Source organism: Anarhichas minor, unplaced genomic scaffold, assembly GCF_050575085.1.
Source record: "Anarhichas minor isolate MPS153535 unplaced genomic scaffold, ASM5057508v1 ptg000043l, whole genome shotgun sequence".
Classification (NCBI taxonomy): domain Eukaryota; kingdom Metazoa; phylum Chordata; class Actinopteri; order Perciformes; family Anarhichadidae; genus Anarhichas; species Anarhichas minor.
In genome coordinates this window covers 5873566-5889825 of record NW_027466489.1, presented here as the reverse complement: position 1 = coordinate 5889825, position 16260 = coordinate 5873566, and the positions used below count along the sequence as shown (strand labels likewise).

Here is a 16260-nt window from a genome sequence, read left to right as displayed (position 1 = left end):
GGAGGCAGGACGGCAGAGCAGAGGGGGGAGAACACCTTGCACCTCACCGAAGGGGGCGACACCACACCTCTCTCTCTCTCTCAGACACACACTCTTGCACGTCACACACACACATTTGTGAGGAGGCGTGAGGCTCAGGGGGACGAACACCACACCACACGCACGCTGTTTTGCTGGCTTAGCTGTGCTTTGGAGAGCTGTCTCTTGAAGACTGGACCAGAGCTGTTTCCATCCTGCTTCATCCATCCTTTCCTTCCTTCCTGCTTTACCATTCCTAGAGCTCAGAAGCGTCTCTCCCGTAGGCCAACCCCTTCGATCATTCGGACTGATTTGCTCTCTCTGTCATTCATCTAACCTCTGATCGGCGCATCTCTCTCTCTCTCTGTAACCATCTCTGCCTGTCTGTGCTTTCACTCTATTCAGCCGAGAGACCAAGAGACACACTGAAAGAGCAACTAATCCGACTGACTGAGAGACCGACCGTTCGACCGCGATCATGAACTTCCTCCGACGCCGTCTCTCGGACAGCAGCTTCATGTCCAACCTGCCCAACGGCTACATGTCAGACCTCCAGAGGTCGGACCCGGCTGCTCCTCCTCCCCCCACCGCCACCTCCCCCTCCCATCAAGGTGGCCCCTCAGCAGTGGCCCCGGCCCCTGCCCTGTCCCCGACCAAAGCTCCGGCCCCGTCCCAGGCTCCCGCCAGCTCCCCCGCCGCTCAGGAGCGGCGTGCGAACCCGCTGGCTCAGCTGCCGCCTCAACAGGCCCCGTCCTCCTCCTCCTCCTCTGGTGGCTCCTCTGGCTTCTTCAGCTCCTTCAGCTCCATCACCAACGTGGTCAAACAGACCGCCGCGACAGCCGCCGTGTTCGTGGAGCAGACGGCGTCCTCTCCCTCGCTCTCCAAGAAGTTCAAGATCCTGTTGGTCATCGATGAGCCCCAGCACGAGTGGTAAGTGTAAGGATGCAAGTGACTTCAATGACGGGTGGAGTGTTAGCCAATCGACTGATGGGAAGTGGTGACGTTAGCTGGCACGGTGATTCCGATTTTTGGGACGCTCTTCATATTTGGTGAAAGAAATATTTGTGTTATAGTCAGCCAGAAGGAATATGATTCACTGTTAATTAGAAAAAGCTAACTTACATGTGGGCGCATTGGCCCAGCGCTGACTGACACAAGTGATTGATTTTACACGAATCCTGAATGAACTCTTACGTCCCTTTTTGTTTGTGTTCTGTGTCTCTGTTTTAAAATGTTGTTTTCTCTCCTCTCACTAAAGCTGCTCCCAAAATAGAAAGCGCTCTATTAATCTCAGGCAGGAGAGCTTTTCTCTCTCTGTGGTTTGGATTCACACATCGCACCAGCTAGCGCCGTCACCTGCCTCTGTTTTCGTGTGTTTACGTGAACCTTTATGACGCCATGTGCGTGCGTGCATATTCTAAGGTCCGTGAGTGAGTGTGACAGCGCTATGAGCAAGTGTGATTTCAGCCCTTGACAGCACAAGTTGGCAAACAGGATATTATCCTCAAGCTATTAACTCGTATATATCATGAACAGGCATACAAGAGCTCTGCATAAAACATCACCAACACTAGAGATATGTAAGCCCCTGGCTGTGTAATACTGCCGCTATCCCGCTCGCTTTTCTGTTTCCTGCAAATCACATTTTCACACTATAAAGGTTTACTGTGTGGATGTCGATGATGGATTTTACAGCCGTTTATTGCCGCCATTATCTCTGTGTAATTTCATCATCTCAGCCCTGTACTGGATGGCGATGTGATGTAGGAGCGACGATTTTAACCTTTCGCAATTTAATGGACATTCTGAGCGTGTTTACTGTGGCTAACAAAAACCATGTAATATGGTTTCAACGCATTGCAAAAAAACAAAAGAGTAAATGTTTCAATCTGCTGATGAAGACTATGTGTCATATGGTCAAAAGGTCCAGAACAAGCAAAAGGAAGGCCTTGAGTTGAGATTGGTTTGTTATAACTTTGCATGGGTTTGGGCTATAGAAAGGATTTTTGGAAGCTCACTCTATTCTGTTTGGAAATGCATCTTGGTAGTTGCAGATAGACTTGAAAGTTCTAGCTCATATAAATATATTTATGTTTTAGTGGGATCTTGCTATTGTAATTGTCTGATGCTCTTTAAATGAGACGGTATTGAAATGCTATAGTACTGTACTAGTACCAGTCTATAATCCTGTCTGAATTACCCCGGCATATGCTTGGATAATAAAATACGGTGCTATTTATCATTGACTAAGTAATGTCTGAGTTTCAGACACTGACTGTTTTTCCCTCTTTAGTGCAGTTGATATTGCTTCAATCTGAACAGGATTATCTCCATTACGGTGCATTATGCATGTATGTGTGGAGGGATGCACGAGTGCTGAGGTTTCACCGCACTGAACCTTGTGACCGGCAGCTCTACATTCTGGTAATCCTGTGTTCTCTCGCTGTGAGTGTTTTGGTGGCTTATGATTGGATGATGCGGCGATGTCTGAACGAGAGACACTGCAGCTCACGCTCAGAAAGAAGGCGCTCGAATGCACGGCTTTACCTAATGAAGTCCTGCTCTTACAAAATGTGTCAGGACCACACATCAGAATTATAGATCTGGATATAATAATGTGTTTTCAGACTCTGGTCAGTTGTATCGTTTGTGTTTACTACCTGTGAGAGCAAGTTCCACCTACTGTACATAGCCAGACAAAACATGTGAGAGTTGTAGCCTGTCGTTGCTGAAACCCCTTTTGGCCTGCGACTGTCACTTTAAGTGACTTGTAACCACCGGTAACAATGTGGTTTGACTTGCATGAAGAACTGTGGTTTTCCAAAGGGGAGATCTAATTACTCCACATTTGTGAGACATGTACAGTATGCGTAGAGATAGCTGAGTTTGCAGTGACTGCTAATTCATGTAGCAATACAAATGTGTGCTAAGTGAATGTTGTAAAATATATTACAGAAATATTTTTTTTTAGGTTCTTGCAAAATGTCTGCCACATCTCTGTCCTGGGCATCTGGGCCATAAAGGTATTCTACTAAAGGTTATAGATGTTCCACTCCGTAAAGAGCGAAGTGTGTGACCCTTTTTTTAGGATTCTGTGCGTGGTTCTCGTCAAGGTTTTTGATGGATAGCATCAGCCTGAAGCCGGACTTTAGCTTGATGATCCTCATCATTGGGAAACTTCTATCCTTCATGTGTCCTGTGATGTCTGGGTATTAGTGATATGATTCAAACATGAATACACCTTTCATTGTGAGAAACACATTTGGAATAAAAGTTTTTATGAAGCAATCACGATTTACCGTTATACCACTGAGTAGCAGACCACATGTAATCTAAGAATCCAATGCAAACACCCACACATAGGGGGGGAATCGAGAACCGGTTCCAAATGGTCTGATCCATGGTATCCAGTGTATGCCTCTGACAGTTGCACATTGAAAGAAACTCATGCGTTATGGCGTTAAACTCTGCACTGCTGGTAACAAGGAGGAGCAGTGTTTCCCATCAATTAAAGACGAAGCCCCGCCACAGTTCCATAATGAACCGCAAATAATGTGTGCGCTTCTCAACGGGCGGGTTCAACACAGTCTGCAGATCAGGGACGGCCCTGGGCAAGATACTGAACCCCAAATTTCCCCCGAAGGCTGTGCCATCAGCGTATGAATGTGATGCGAGTGGTCAGAGAACAAGAAAAAAGGCGCTTTATAAAAGCTTGTCCATTTACCATGAAGATTCGGACCAATAAGCACGATCGATAATGACATTGGTTTTAATAAAATAACACCAATTCCCATCAATACACACACATGAATCACAAGCGAAGTTTGATGAATAGTCTAAAAGAGAAATACGTGCAATTGGAATTGGTCATTTCCACCTGTCACTTACAATCAGGAGGATGACAGTAATAAGAAGCAATGAAGCTTTCATTTTCTCTTGCTCTGTCTTTCTTTTTTTAAGTCCTCCTGTGTGCACTAATTTGCCTTTTTAATTTCTAAATCCATCTAAACTTTGCATATTGAAATAGACAGGGAAACTAAAGATGCAGTTAATAACGTGCTATAACTCTAAATAACGCTGGCACCCATTACAAAAGTACTAGCAGTTACATAAGCCACCACAGGTATCAAGACTCTCTCTCTCTGAGCTCTCAGAAATGGACCGGGCGGCTGTGATGGCCCACTCTGACTGTGCCACGAAAAGAGACCACAATGAAGCCGCGTGATGAACGAGTGCGTGTATTTTGCAGGTAATTCAGAATGGGAGTATAGCCTCATGCGGACCTTATGTAACAGAGGGAAGAGACGGTGTCCGCCAGGGCCTTTCAAGGTGATATCAGCACAGAGGGGAGGATTAAGGAAGATGGGAATCTCCCTTCTTCCGATGTTTACGTGACCCTCTTTCTGTGTTTGTCTCTGCTTCTTTCCTCTTTGCTTCCCCTCTCTCTGCCTTTTACCACGACAGTCTCTCTGTGTGTGGCTCCAGAGGAAGTGCTCCGGGTTCCCGATGCGATGAAGTAACGAGAAGCGACGTGGTGATTCAGCACTTTCTGCCCAAAGGCCACATCTGCTCTCGTTCCTCTGCTCTCTATATCTGTGTATCTCTTTTTTGCTCTCCCTTTCTTTACCTCCCTCTCTGTTTATCTATTGAGTATGCACTCCGCAGTTTGTGCCCCAGCACCAGTGAGCGTATTTACCTATATTGCATAAGTACTCATCAGAGGAGATTATTTCGGGCCGTTGACTTTAAAATGACTCATAGCGGAGGGTTTTGTTGGTTTGACTGCAGGTTGATGCACAGAGGAGCAGGCGTCGATGCTGAATGTCGCCCTGCAGTTAAAGCTCAAGCTTTGATTGGTTGGTATTTGAGAGCATACCGATTAGCCAACAAAACATTCACAACTGATTCACGGAGGTGGTGGGGGTATAAAAGTTCTTGTAATCACTTATTCTTACTGAGTCGTTTTTCCACAAACTGACAAGTAAGCATAAAAACTACAAAATAAGAGAGAAACCCACACGTTTGGGTTGGGATTATTTTATATTTCTGTGGTTGCAGCAGAAAAGGTGCAGTTTTTATCGACTCAATCACATTTGTTGTACGATGACAACGACATGCATTTAATTTAAAGAACAGCATTACGTTTGTGCATGTCTGTGTGCTTGTATTCATGCATGCGCATCATTTTAATTTTCTCCATCAGAGACCGAGACGGGAGTACACAGTGAGAGCAGGTGGGGAGGTGGAGCCGCGTATATCTCCATCAACATCTCACACACATACACACACACACACACACACACACACACACACACACACACACACACACACACACACACATGAATTTACAAGTACCTGCATGCTCTGTTTCTGTTTTCAGTCATATAATTATACACAGTAGGAAAACTGTGAAATTTCACACAGAATTCAGCATTTTTTGTGGATAAGCTGTTCCTTGTTCCTGCGTATACTGAGTTTACCATAGAACTGTAGTCTTCATGGCGGTTATTAGGAATTCTCTGTGGCATCATGGTTCTCAGCTGCAGGTCCACACACACACACACACACACACACACACACACACACACACACACACACACACACACACACACAGAGAACTGACCTTATTACAGCCGGTGGTGGCGTCATGTTGACTTTATGGGGTCCTCTTGGTTTCGACCTCTGAAGTCTTGTACCTCTCAGCTGTTACTAGACCAGTGGCCTTTTCAGCCAAAGGGATGAGACAGAAACAACTCCACGGTGGAATGTGTAACCTTGTCATTTCCAAAATAGGATGTGATGGTTTTAAAAGTTCCAAAATTGTGTTGGGTAAAGCGTTTGTTTAAATGGCTAATCAGTTTACCTTTATAAATAATATATTATGATTTATTTGTCATTTTCTTGAGAATCTTTTAACACTTATATATGCTGAATAGTAAAAACTGTGCGCTGGTTTTATTGTGCAGCTTCCAGGATGAGCCCTTTAATTGATAGCCGATGCTGTATGTGTTCAATACCGTCTCTGTGAGGAGCACCTAGATAAACAGAAGGCTTGTGTTTGCTCTCAGAGGACCAGGCTGGAGGGAATACAGATCTGTGGCACTGGCGGTGTCAATACCGACTGACTAATAACCAGCGTTAGACTTATCCCTAAAGGCCCGTTGAGACTCAAGATTAACCATTTCATTTATGTCAAGGAAAGCAGTTAGCCTTTCAGCTCATTTAAATGCAACAGGAAGAAAAATATCCCCCCCTGTTTCCTTTTACTTTTTCATGACTGTGCTGTTTTGTTTCTTCACGTTCTCCACTGTGGAGGACATTTTGTGAAGACTGTTTGATAAGCACAGCACTTAGAGCCTGTGCTATCTCTATAAATTCACACCTGATTAGGCTGTTAAACTAAAAGAGCCAAGCAAAAAATACAATCTCACCAAGAAGCCACAGGCAGCAGTATAGTCAGAATGAATGGTGCCAGCAAAGGAGGTTTGACATCCTTTTAAATGGATGTACTCATGAATAAAACTGCTGTTTGACTCCATTTAAAACAAATAGACTTACATTTTATTTAGAAAAATAAGTCTTTTGTGAGGTGGGAAGCCACTTTAGAAGACTAGTGTAGCCAGCGTTTTGGAGCTCTGGTGAAAACTGTTTGACCGCCACTGCTGAAAGGACCGGATTGAAGGAATGCACTCCAGAGGTGAAACATCTGTTGTGAATTTAGGCTAAGCTGGAATACTTATTACACGTTATAATGCTAAATGTATCATTTTGTTATTTGTTTTTACTTTTTTTAAATCGGGAATACCTTGCTTGAATAGAGACCTTTTCATGTTTTGTTTAATCTTGTGTTTTGACCTTGTGATTGTAGCATGTTCTCATTGTACAAACAGACCTCTTCAGTTCTCTTCTCTTGAGCCGCCTCTTCAGTCGGACGAGGAGGCGCTAACGATACAGCTCTGAGGATGCATCGATGTGTGATACAACACAAAGCCTTTCTACTCCGTCATCATACAAGATATTTACATTTAATCTTCATTTCAACTTTAGGAGAGCCAAGCAACGGAGGGTTTTGTCAACTCATGACTTTACAACTTACTATCTAAAACTAAAAAACACATAATCGGTCAACTGAGAAAAGTGAAAAGAAGAGAAACACCGTATTGATTGTGTCATTAGTGTTTCTGCTTGTTTTTGTGCCGGGTGCTACTCCCGAGTCCTCCGCAGTAAACCTGTTACTATGCATGAGGCCCACAGATACCTAGGAGGACCGTAAACGAGACCAATCAGCATCACAACGTCTGGTGAAATAGGCCGCTGTTGCTATGGCAACAGGTAATCCTCTTCAAAAATTGTGAAATGGTTGAAAAGAGGCTTCAATGTGATTTCTTTTTTTTTTTTTTTTACCACAAAGAGACTTTTACAGACTTGTTATCAGCATGAAATACAAAGGTTTCATTGGGCCAAATGGCTCAAATTGCTGTGTTTATGAGGCTCACTGCCGCTTCTTTATTTTGAAATGGTTGCAGTGTTTTCTGGGGAAACTAGACGCCATGTGACTCATGGTGATTTCGTAGTTTGCCCAAAAGCTGTTGTGAACTTCCACACTCGTAAGGTGAAAAGTGCAGTCATAGAAAGGGAGAGACATGATAATCATTTAAATATTGGGAACACCTTTTTTAGACCGTGTCTCCTCGAAGGAGTAAAGGAAGGAAAGAGTGCTTAAGGGAGTTCAAACCCTGCCAAGTTTTGCCATTTTTTTTAAGCATACACATAAAGAATGAAACTGAAAGAGTAAAATACACAACCCAATAATTGCAGTAGCAACACATTAGCTCTAAACAGCTAATACAGTGTCTATCTTTTATAGCTGTAACCGATCATAGACAAAAAAAAGACAAATTCGTAACCTTCATCTGCTCGTGATGACCAGATGAAAGACCCCAGAAAAAGCTCCTTGATCTTGAGTTGTGACGAGTTAGTTTTGTCAAACTTTTCTTTTTATTAGTTGCTACAAAGCAGGCGGAATAGCGTCAAATTGTATTGTTGTGATCGTCCACCTGTAGGTTTGTCTTCGTTACACACAGTAAGATTTAGCAACTAATGGAACTTGCAACTCTTTCACAAACTCATAAATTCACAATCACACATTTGACGAGCTGTGGCTTCTTCAAAAGGTAGATTTGTGAGCTTGCAAGGAGCTTTTCTTTGACTGAGGACATTGATATGAATCACCAGCTAAAATGCACATCAGCAGTTACAAACAGTGTGTGCAAAAAAGACAACCTTGTACGCGCTCCTGCTGAAAATGAAATATTCTTTTAACAAGAGGAAAACGGTTGCTCAATTCCTCAGTACACAAATTGACGGGCTAACTATTAGACCAACATTATGTGGCATTAAAGCCAATATGAACTGTAACTGCAGCAGTGGAACCGGTAGCAACATTGATAACTTGTGGTACAAATCTCGCCTTAACAGTGTGTAGGAATAGGGGTCATCCAGCGGCCAGTGTTTGGTTTGTCCTTTCTGGGCTACTGTAGAAACATGGAGGCTGGCTCTGTGAAGAGGACCTGCTCCGTATAAACGACTCATTGTAAGCTAAGAAATACAAAAACAATTGTTTTTCAGGTGATTATACACTATAGAAAACATACTTATTAATATGATATTCCATATTGGACAGTAGATCCCCCTAAATGCTACACACTGTTCCTACAAGCACTTTTGTTATATTCTTTTACTGTAAGTACTGCCCTTTGTGGACTGCGTTGTCTCATAAAGATAATTCTTTAGCTTGAGACTGACTCAGGCATTCATTCTCGTCACTTTCATTTAGCTTCTGAATAAGGAGGAGGAGCCTGTGTGTGTTTCTGAGAGAGACAGCAGTGTTTGCACTTGCTGTGATAATATCACCAGCAGAGCAAAGGGAGTTATTATGCAAACCCAAATATGTAACCCATTCATTGACTCGAATTACAGCTGAGCAAAGTGGCCAGTAATTACATCCAGTACAGTTTTGTTTTTAATAACAGGAGACCACATACATACTTTAGGTGTTCTGTGTAAAAAAAAAGTATATTCTTGTTCAGGATTAAGCCATTGAACACGGGGTAATAACTACTGGACATAGGTAAATGGTTACATTTCCAACAAATGACAAATAAACTTCTTAGGATATGGATTTTTTTATAGAGCTCATGTGGATCAAGCTTGGGTTGAGGTTGTAGCCACCCTTCTCCTCACAACGCTCCACCGTTTGAATATTGACTTGTGTTAATAATTTATTTCTACCTAATGGGGTTTATAAGAGGGATGACTTGCTGTAAGGCTTGTATAGGCAACGTTATAGCATCTGATTAATAACATTTCTGACAAATTTCCCGCACAAAATGACAGTAGCGGAAGCATCATTGACGACATGATGCCATTATTATCCTATCTCCTTAGTATCTGGACAGTTGTGGTCCAAGTGAAGAGAAACGCTATTTGACCTACTTCTTATTTGGCCTGTTGATTTGACCGAACTGAGCACAGGTCATGAGAGACTGCATCTTGTGTACAGCAGCTGGGGTACTTTTTCTCTCATCACACACAAATATATATTTGTAAAAAAATGATGAACACAACTTATGCTTAAAATTATTTTGTTCACACTAATTTGCCCGTTCTTGTTTCTGCGCGAGTTATTGTAGCTCGGCTACTTTATGAAGACAACTGGCTAACTAGACTTTGCATAATAACTTTGAATATCTGTATTCTCATAAACAAAACAATCAACATTAAATATTTTGCTAATTAATTGCTAAAAAGTCATCACCGGTTTGCTTAGTTATCAAGGCTGTTAGCATGGTGGCTAACCACCCTCCTCCGTTATGACATATCGCTTCGGTTTGCACACTGACAGAATGTGTGAATGCACAACATTTTCATATTCTAATCCTAAAAAACATATAATATAAAACGTCTCTTGTTTTCTGTGAGGTTTGCTCTTACGAGTGAAGTCGGATTCAACAAACTCTCTTAACTAGACAAACGTTGCTCGTTTGAGCCTGACGAATACCAGCTGTTCATTAAAAGTGTATTATTAGCCTCATCAACACTCCGAATATAGTCATACAAGGCTACCTGTTCTGCTCCGTGTGGGGAAGTTTCATTCACAAAAATCTCACCAAAGATTAAAAAGTGTTTCAGGTCTTGCGGTTGAAAATTAACAGATAAAAATATAGCAAGTTTAGCAGAGTCAGGGGTGGTGTTAGAAAATATTAATTGCACAGCTGTCAACGATGTGTCATCAGAGGAGCGCTGTGCTGTGACAGAAATAAGCCAGTGGTTTCACATGAAGATGCAAAGAAATGTCCATAAAGCAAAGAAGTACACGATTAAGAGAATTTTCTCTAGCGAAACGTTGCTGTATCAAAATACACTAATACAAATATTAAAATAAAAAAATAAAAACTGAGTAAATTTGTAAGCCATGATGATGATTATGATATAATGAACACAATAAGAACATTTCATTAAGTTTGTCTTAGTTGTGCATTTTATTTTTGAGTTTCTGTATCATTAAACCCCAAATTAATTCAAATGAACCATTTTAGTTGAAATTTATTTTTTACCCTCCTCTGGAAACATGACTGTGCGACAGGTCTGGACCACTGAATTACCTTTGTACCGTACATAAGAGAAAAAGTACAAGAAAATTGGTGAATGACCCAAAGTCTCTTAAATGGGCCACAGATCTGTTCGTACCGGTCGTTCCTACGTGAGGCCCAGCGTTTCCTGCGTCTTGTGGCTTAATTAAGTTGCACTCTAATTGTACTGAAAGTACACATAATTTGATCAGCTCAGGAGTAGTGCAAAGCAATAAGCTGACTGAGCAAGGGTTTTTCCCCTTGAGCCAACCCCGTTTGTACCCAGAGCACTGCACTGACAGAAGCAACCTACCGACATATACGTCTGCTGGGTGATTAAATGCAGGGCTGAGGGCTCCCCAAATTAATTCTGAGGTTCTGAATTCCCTTAGCAGAATTTAAATAGGGAGTCATGTCTCCTCGCCGTATCCCTTTTGTCTGTGAGCTGAGAGAAGAGTCAGCCTGCCTTTGTTTGTCTTCCATTAGGCGAGGGTCGATGTGAAGCGCTGTTAGTTTTGGAAGTCAGCAGGGAATAAGGGGTATCCGACAGATAAGGGAAGGAAGGAATAATGGGGGGAAAGTGGAGAGAGAGATAAGTACAGGAGAACAGAGGTGGTGACGGAGAAAGATGGTTAGAAAAGGGAGAGACGGACACGAAAGAGAGAATACGGAGGGAAAATGAGTTCATCTGAAGGAAAGATTCCATTTTTCCATCCATAACCATTAGCTAGAGGCTGTAGAGGCTATAACAATAAGCTGCGTCTAACAGGGCTCCAGGCCTTTTCTCCCCTGGTAACTATCTCCTATATCTGTTGCTCTCGCCCCTTCCTGCTTTCTCTTGCTGTCTCAGTCCATATAATGAGAGGCTCCAATCCATCAAAGGATCAGATAGGCTTAAAGCCAGTCTGAGCCCCGGCTCACTACTCATCGTGTTGCCCACACGGCATTAGATGCCAAGCAGAACCTTGTTTTACATCAACAAAAAGTTGAATACGGTACAAGACATTTTCTATGCCTATTGCCTATTTATTTATGTACATAACCAAGGATTGTGTCAAAACACATGATACCACAACGGCAGCATAAGATAGTCAACCCATAAACACACATAATTAATGTACAGCATTCACTAAAATCCTGAGGGGCAAAAGATAATATAATTATTCAAAACATTTACGTTCCTCTGGAAACATGTTTTGAATATATTTGAGTTCAGAACAATGGAGATTATGCATCTCATTATCTATCACAACATCAGTTAGACACAAGAAAAATCATGTTTGATTAAATTGTTGATTTAGTATGTAGTATGTCTGTAAATTACTATAAAGATATACATGTATATATATATATATATATATATATATATATATATATATATGGAGGAAATATGGCAATTTTCTACAGGACTGAGTTATTGAAATAACAATATGGGAATGTCTGCTTTCAGCTGCTCCAGTGAGTTAAACACAAATTCATATCATCGATGCAAAATCACCAACTCCAATATTGTCATGAAATCTCTGCAGGTTGACTCAAAGTATACCGTCACACCACCCACACCTCACTGACGTCAGTGGCATTAGAATTATAAGCTTTGTCAGTGTTTGAGAGGGGAGGTTCTGCAGGGGTCACTCTGTACACTGTAATATTAATCAGATAGAGTGTTTTATGAAAGATGAAGTGATTTAGATAATGAGACAGCTCTGACCTTGCTTCTACAGTGTTTTGTCGTCCCTTTTCTGCAGCAGGGTACCACGCAGCAACAGGGGAACTGCAGACCCGACACATACTGTATACTGGTATATGTGTCGGGTCTGTATTTGGTATGTATGCCAAATTTAGTGTCTGACGAAACTCTCTCAAAAATGAAAGGCCACATTGTAAAGGAGCCGTTTGTTAATATGAAGAAAAAATATGATTGGAAGTGGAACTAGCTGAATCCAGCTGTGACATTAAATTCAGCGAGGCCTGATTCACTAGCCAGGCTTTTGGGCTTTTTTTAGCCAGCTGCAGCACAGCTTCACTTAGTAATTCTCTGAGGTCTTAAATGGCTCACTTGCCCATATGGTGTAAGGTGCAGTGGTGCATTTTGGCAGGAAATACAGCACAGTTAACACAAAACTCACACACATATTTGCACTACTACAGTTGCAAGGTCCTTTGACATAACGCAAAAAATAGCATAAAATTCCAATCTTAACCACTGCGACTACATGCCCCTATAGCACCAAAGCACCAACTAATCTACTTAACCTCTACAAAGCAAATCCACTGATTGCTGCAATTCCATTCAAATCAATTGATTCAATCCCAAATGACCCTTTAGAGAAGCGAACTGACTACAATGCCCTCGCTTTCCCAAATTGTCCTGACTCTGCAAATTGGTCCTCAGCAGCACACGAACACATACTATGTAATAACCGTCTTTTATTCCCTGTTTGTTTCTCTCTGCCTCACATACATACACACACACCACACATGGTGCATAGCTTGCTCGCGACATGCAGCGCTGTAGTAGGTGTAAGTGTCACACTGTCAATATGGAGACACAACAAACTGCAAAGGCCAAGCGGGAGATCGCTTCCTCTCGACTCGCCGTACAAACAAACAGTACTCACACACACATGTGACACACATTTAATATTATATAAAGTCCCTTTGGTATTTTTTATTATTTCACAACCCATTTTGTTCTTGCTTCAGTTATTCATCCTGTCTGCAAACAGTGGCCTTATAAATCAATGGTGAAGTAATCGAGCTGTATGTGATAGCTGGGAGTGGACGTCACTACACCTAAACTACTCTAAAGAAATAACTACAGCTTGGCTGAAGAGATTAGGAGAAAAGAAGTGAAGCGTCAAAGATTATTTTCCTGAAAACTAATTGTGAGGGTTGGTTTCATTCGATACGAATGTGTACGTGTGTGTGTGTGTTTCCATATGTGCATGCGCTGTAGGTGTTGGATTGTGCGGGTGGGTGTGCAGCAGCTGACTGTGTGTGCTAAAGGCTGCCTTCTGCGTATACTGTGTCCTGTATGTCAACCATTCACTGGCTTGCATTTCACACAACCTCAGGGGCAGTCACATGACATGCCACAGCAAGCACTTCTCTAGAATGGCTTAGAGAATTATGGCAGCAACACGTCAACATTTGGCTGAACACGTGTGTCTGTGTTTGTGTGTACGTGTGCATGTGCAGAGTGCGCTGCCTGAGTCGTGACCAGATAGAATATCCTCCTTCCTGAGCTCGTCTCAAACACCCACATGGAGGGTTTTTGCTGCCAACAGGGAGCTGCAGTTGGTACAGCATTGTTGCTTGCCTTAGCAAGAGTAAATTGCAGAGACGAAGCTGTACGGAAATAGAAGCTGACTCTCTCCATCACTGCAGGAATCCTCAAATCATTGAACTTCAAACCGGCTGAACTTAAAGCAGTGGTGAAGAGGCTTGATTGGGCCGTCATCTACTTCCTGCTGTGGGGTTGGGTTTTGTGGAGTGGCGCTGCTGTCTTTAACAAACCTTCTGCCCGATCAAAGATCCACATTTCACTTCATTGACTTTTGGCCACAATACAAGACCTAAATACTGTCCCTTTTATAGATCATCTCTCTCATCGGCTTCCCAACTCAACCTGCTATTTTTGTCCTTTTCTCATCATCATACTCATCTTTGTCCTCCTCGGCCCAGATTGTCTTTAGTGTCACCCATTGTTACGCCGTGCATCTCTCTGTGACTAAATGCTATAATTGCACTGTTAGCACTGTTAGCGCTGTTCAACATGTATCAACATGTATCAACATGTTGAGAGTTTGGGTCTCAAACTCAAGGGAAACCGTAATGCTGATGTGGCCCAGAGTGAAAATGAGTTTGAGACCCCTGGTTTAAGGCAATCGAAATGCTCCCAATCTCGGATCTTGCCCCTTTTTAATATTTGGTGATTAACAAGGCAATTAAATGAGCCAAAGTCCCACAGATTGCAGAGTCTAGGGAAAATTAATCTTGATTCATCCCCTGGGACATTTACATGATTTAGTTTTATTAGTGTTCATTTAGCAGAGGCTAGTGGAATTACGTATTCCCTCTCAAGAGGCCAAAATGTTCCCACTGACTGATTGACTGAATAGTAGTCATTTATTTCAGCTATCCATCATGCTCAACATCTTTATTTAGCTTCTATTGATTTTTATAAATGCACATTGATAAAGTTAACCAAATAATGTCTCACCCTACAAATAAGTGTAATACATTAGTGTAATTCAAATACGGACACACAAAGGCATGGTTTTTGTCAAAAGTGTATTTTAAGTCTTTTATTTGCACTCTTGAAATTAAACTAAAGCTATTTTTCTTTGGCATGAGATATATATAATTCCCTGCTTTGTTATTGTGAGATTATTCCACATAAGTGAAAAACAACCCATAAGAAGCAAATGATGGAACGGGAAAAGGCAATTTATTTGTTGAAGCCCATGGCTTCTAAACAGAAGTTAACACAGAATATTTAGCGTCAATGTCTTGGGGCCAATAAGTATGCCAGAATAATAATTACATTTCAGCCTTTAGTGGGGAGAGCAGAGGAGACTGAGGAGAGGACAGGCAGAGGGGATGATAATATCTGTGCAGAGGACAGGATGTGAGAGACAAAGATAAAAAAAACAGGTGAAGAAAGGAGGGTGGGATGAGGCTTCACTTCCTTTCTGGATGTCACAAGGCGTTAGCAAAATGGGAGTAGAGGATGATCAAAAGTGAATTGAGGTGTTTGGAAAAAAAAAAAGTTTGAGGTTAGAAACAGTGGACTGAGACTGAAAGATTGAAATAAATGAAGGGTGACGGGGGAGAAAAAGATGCTGAGAAAGCAACAAAGACCATAAAAAAGGCTCAGAAGGACATAAAGGACGAACAAATGGAGAGGAATTGTGTGCGCCTGTGTGTGTGTGTGTGTGTGTGTGTGTGTGTGTGTGTGTGTGTGTGTGTGTGTGTGTGTGTGTTTGTGTAAATACGTGCGTACGAGACAGAGAGAGAGAGACAGGTTAGGGCAGAATGGGAACCGGAAAGATGTGCGACACGTGTCTCCATCCTCCGACTGTGCACCATGGCACATGACTGCCCCAGGGCACTCAGCCATGCAATGGCTCAACGATCTCACACAAACACACACACACACACGTTAACACAGTAAGCTATGAGAGAGTGACAGGAGGGTGAGAGGATGAAAGAGAGGGAGAGAGCGGACAGAGGAAATGGACATTGAGGTGTGGAGAAATGTCAAGTGAGGGAGTAAGATATGGCGGGGGAGGGGGGGGCAGCGAGTGAAAGTACGACACAGATACAGACGCTCAAATGGAGGAGCAAGAAAATCAGAGAAGAAAATACTTCCACTGTATATGCTGCCGCTGTGTTAAGCTTTTCCCTTGACTCGTGTTTTATTTGTGCACAGTTGAGCCTTTAAGGTCTTATTTATAACAGTTTTATGAAGACGAATGATTATCGTGTTTAGCTTTTATAAAAGGTGCAGAATAAAAGTATTGCATTTCCAAATATTATGATGTGAATTAATCATTTAAAATTTTTTAAAATGGGGTCCAAAATGAATGTTTTGTTTATCTCTGTG

The 16260-nt window shown here is 42.1% G+C and overlaps 1 protein-coding gene across 2 annotated transcripts in view; it reads left to right on the top strand.

Annotated features, from left to right (window-relative positions):
* The first annotated feature begins 496 nt into the window (after positions 1 to 496).
* The window catches only part of syn2b (synapsin IIb), a 65359-nt gene continuing 49595 nt past the window's right edge, over positions 497 to 16260 (top strand). For both annotated transcript variants that reach the window (XM_076110631.1, XM_076110630.1), the window contains exon 1: positions 497 to 948. In XM_076110631.1, the coding sequence (XP_075966746.1) occupies positions 497 to 948 (452 nt within the window). The remainder of the gene's footprint in view (positions 949 to 16260) is intronic.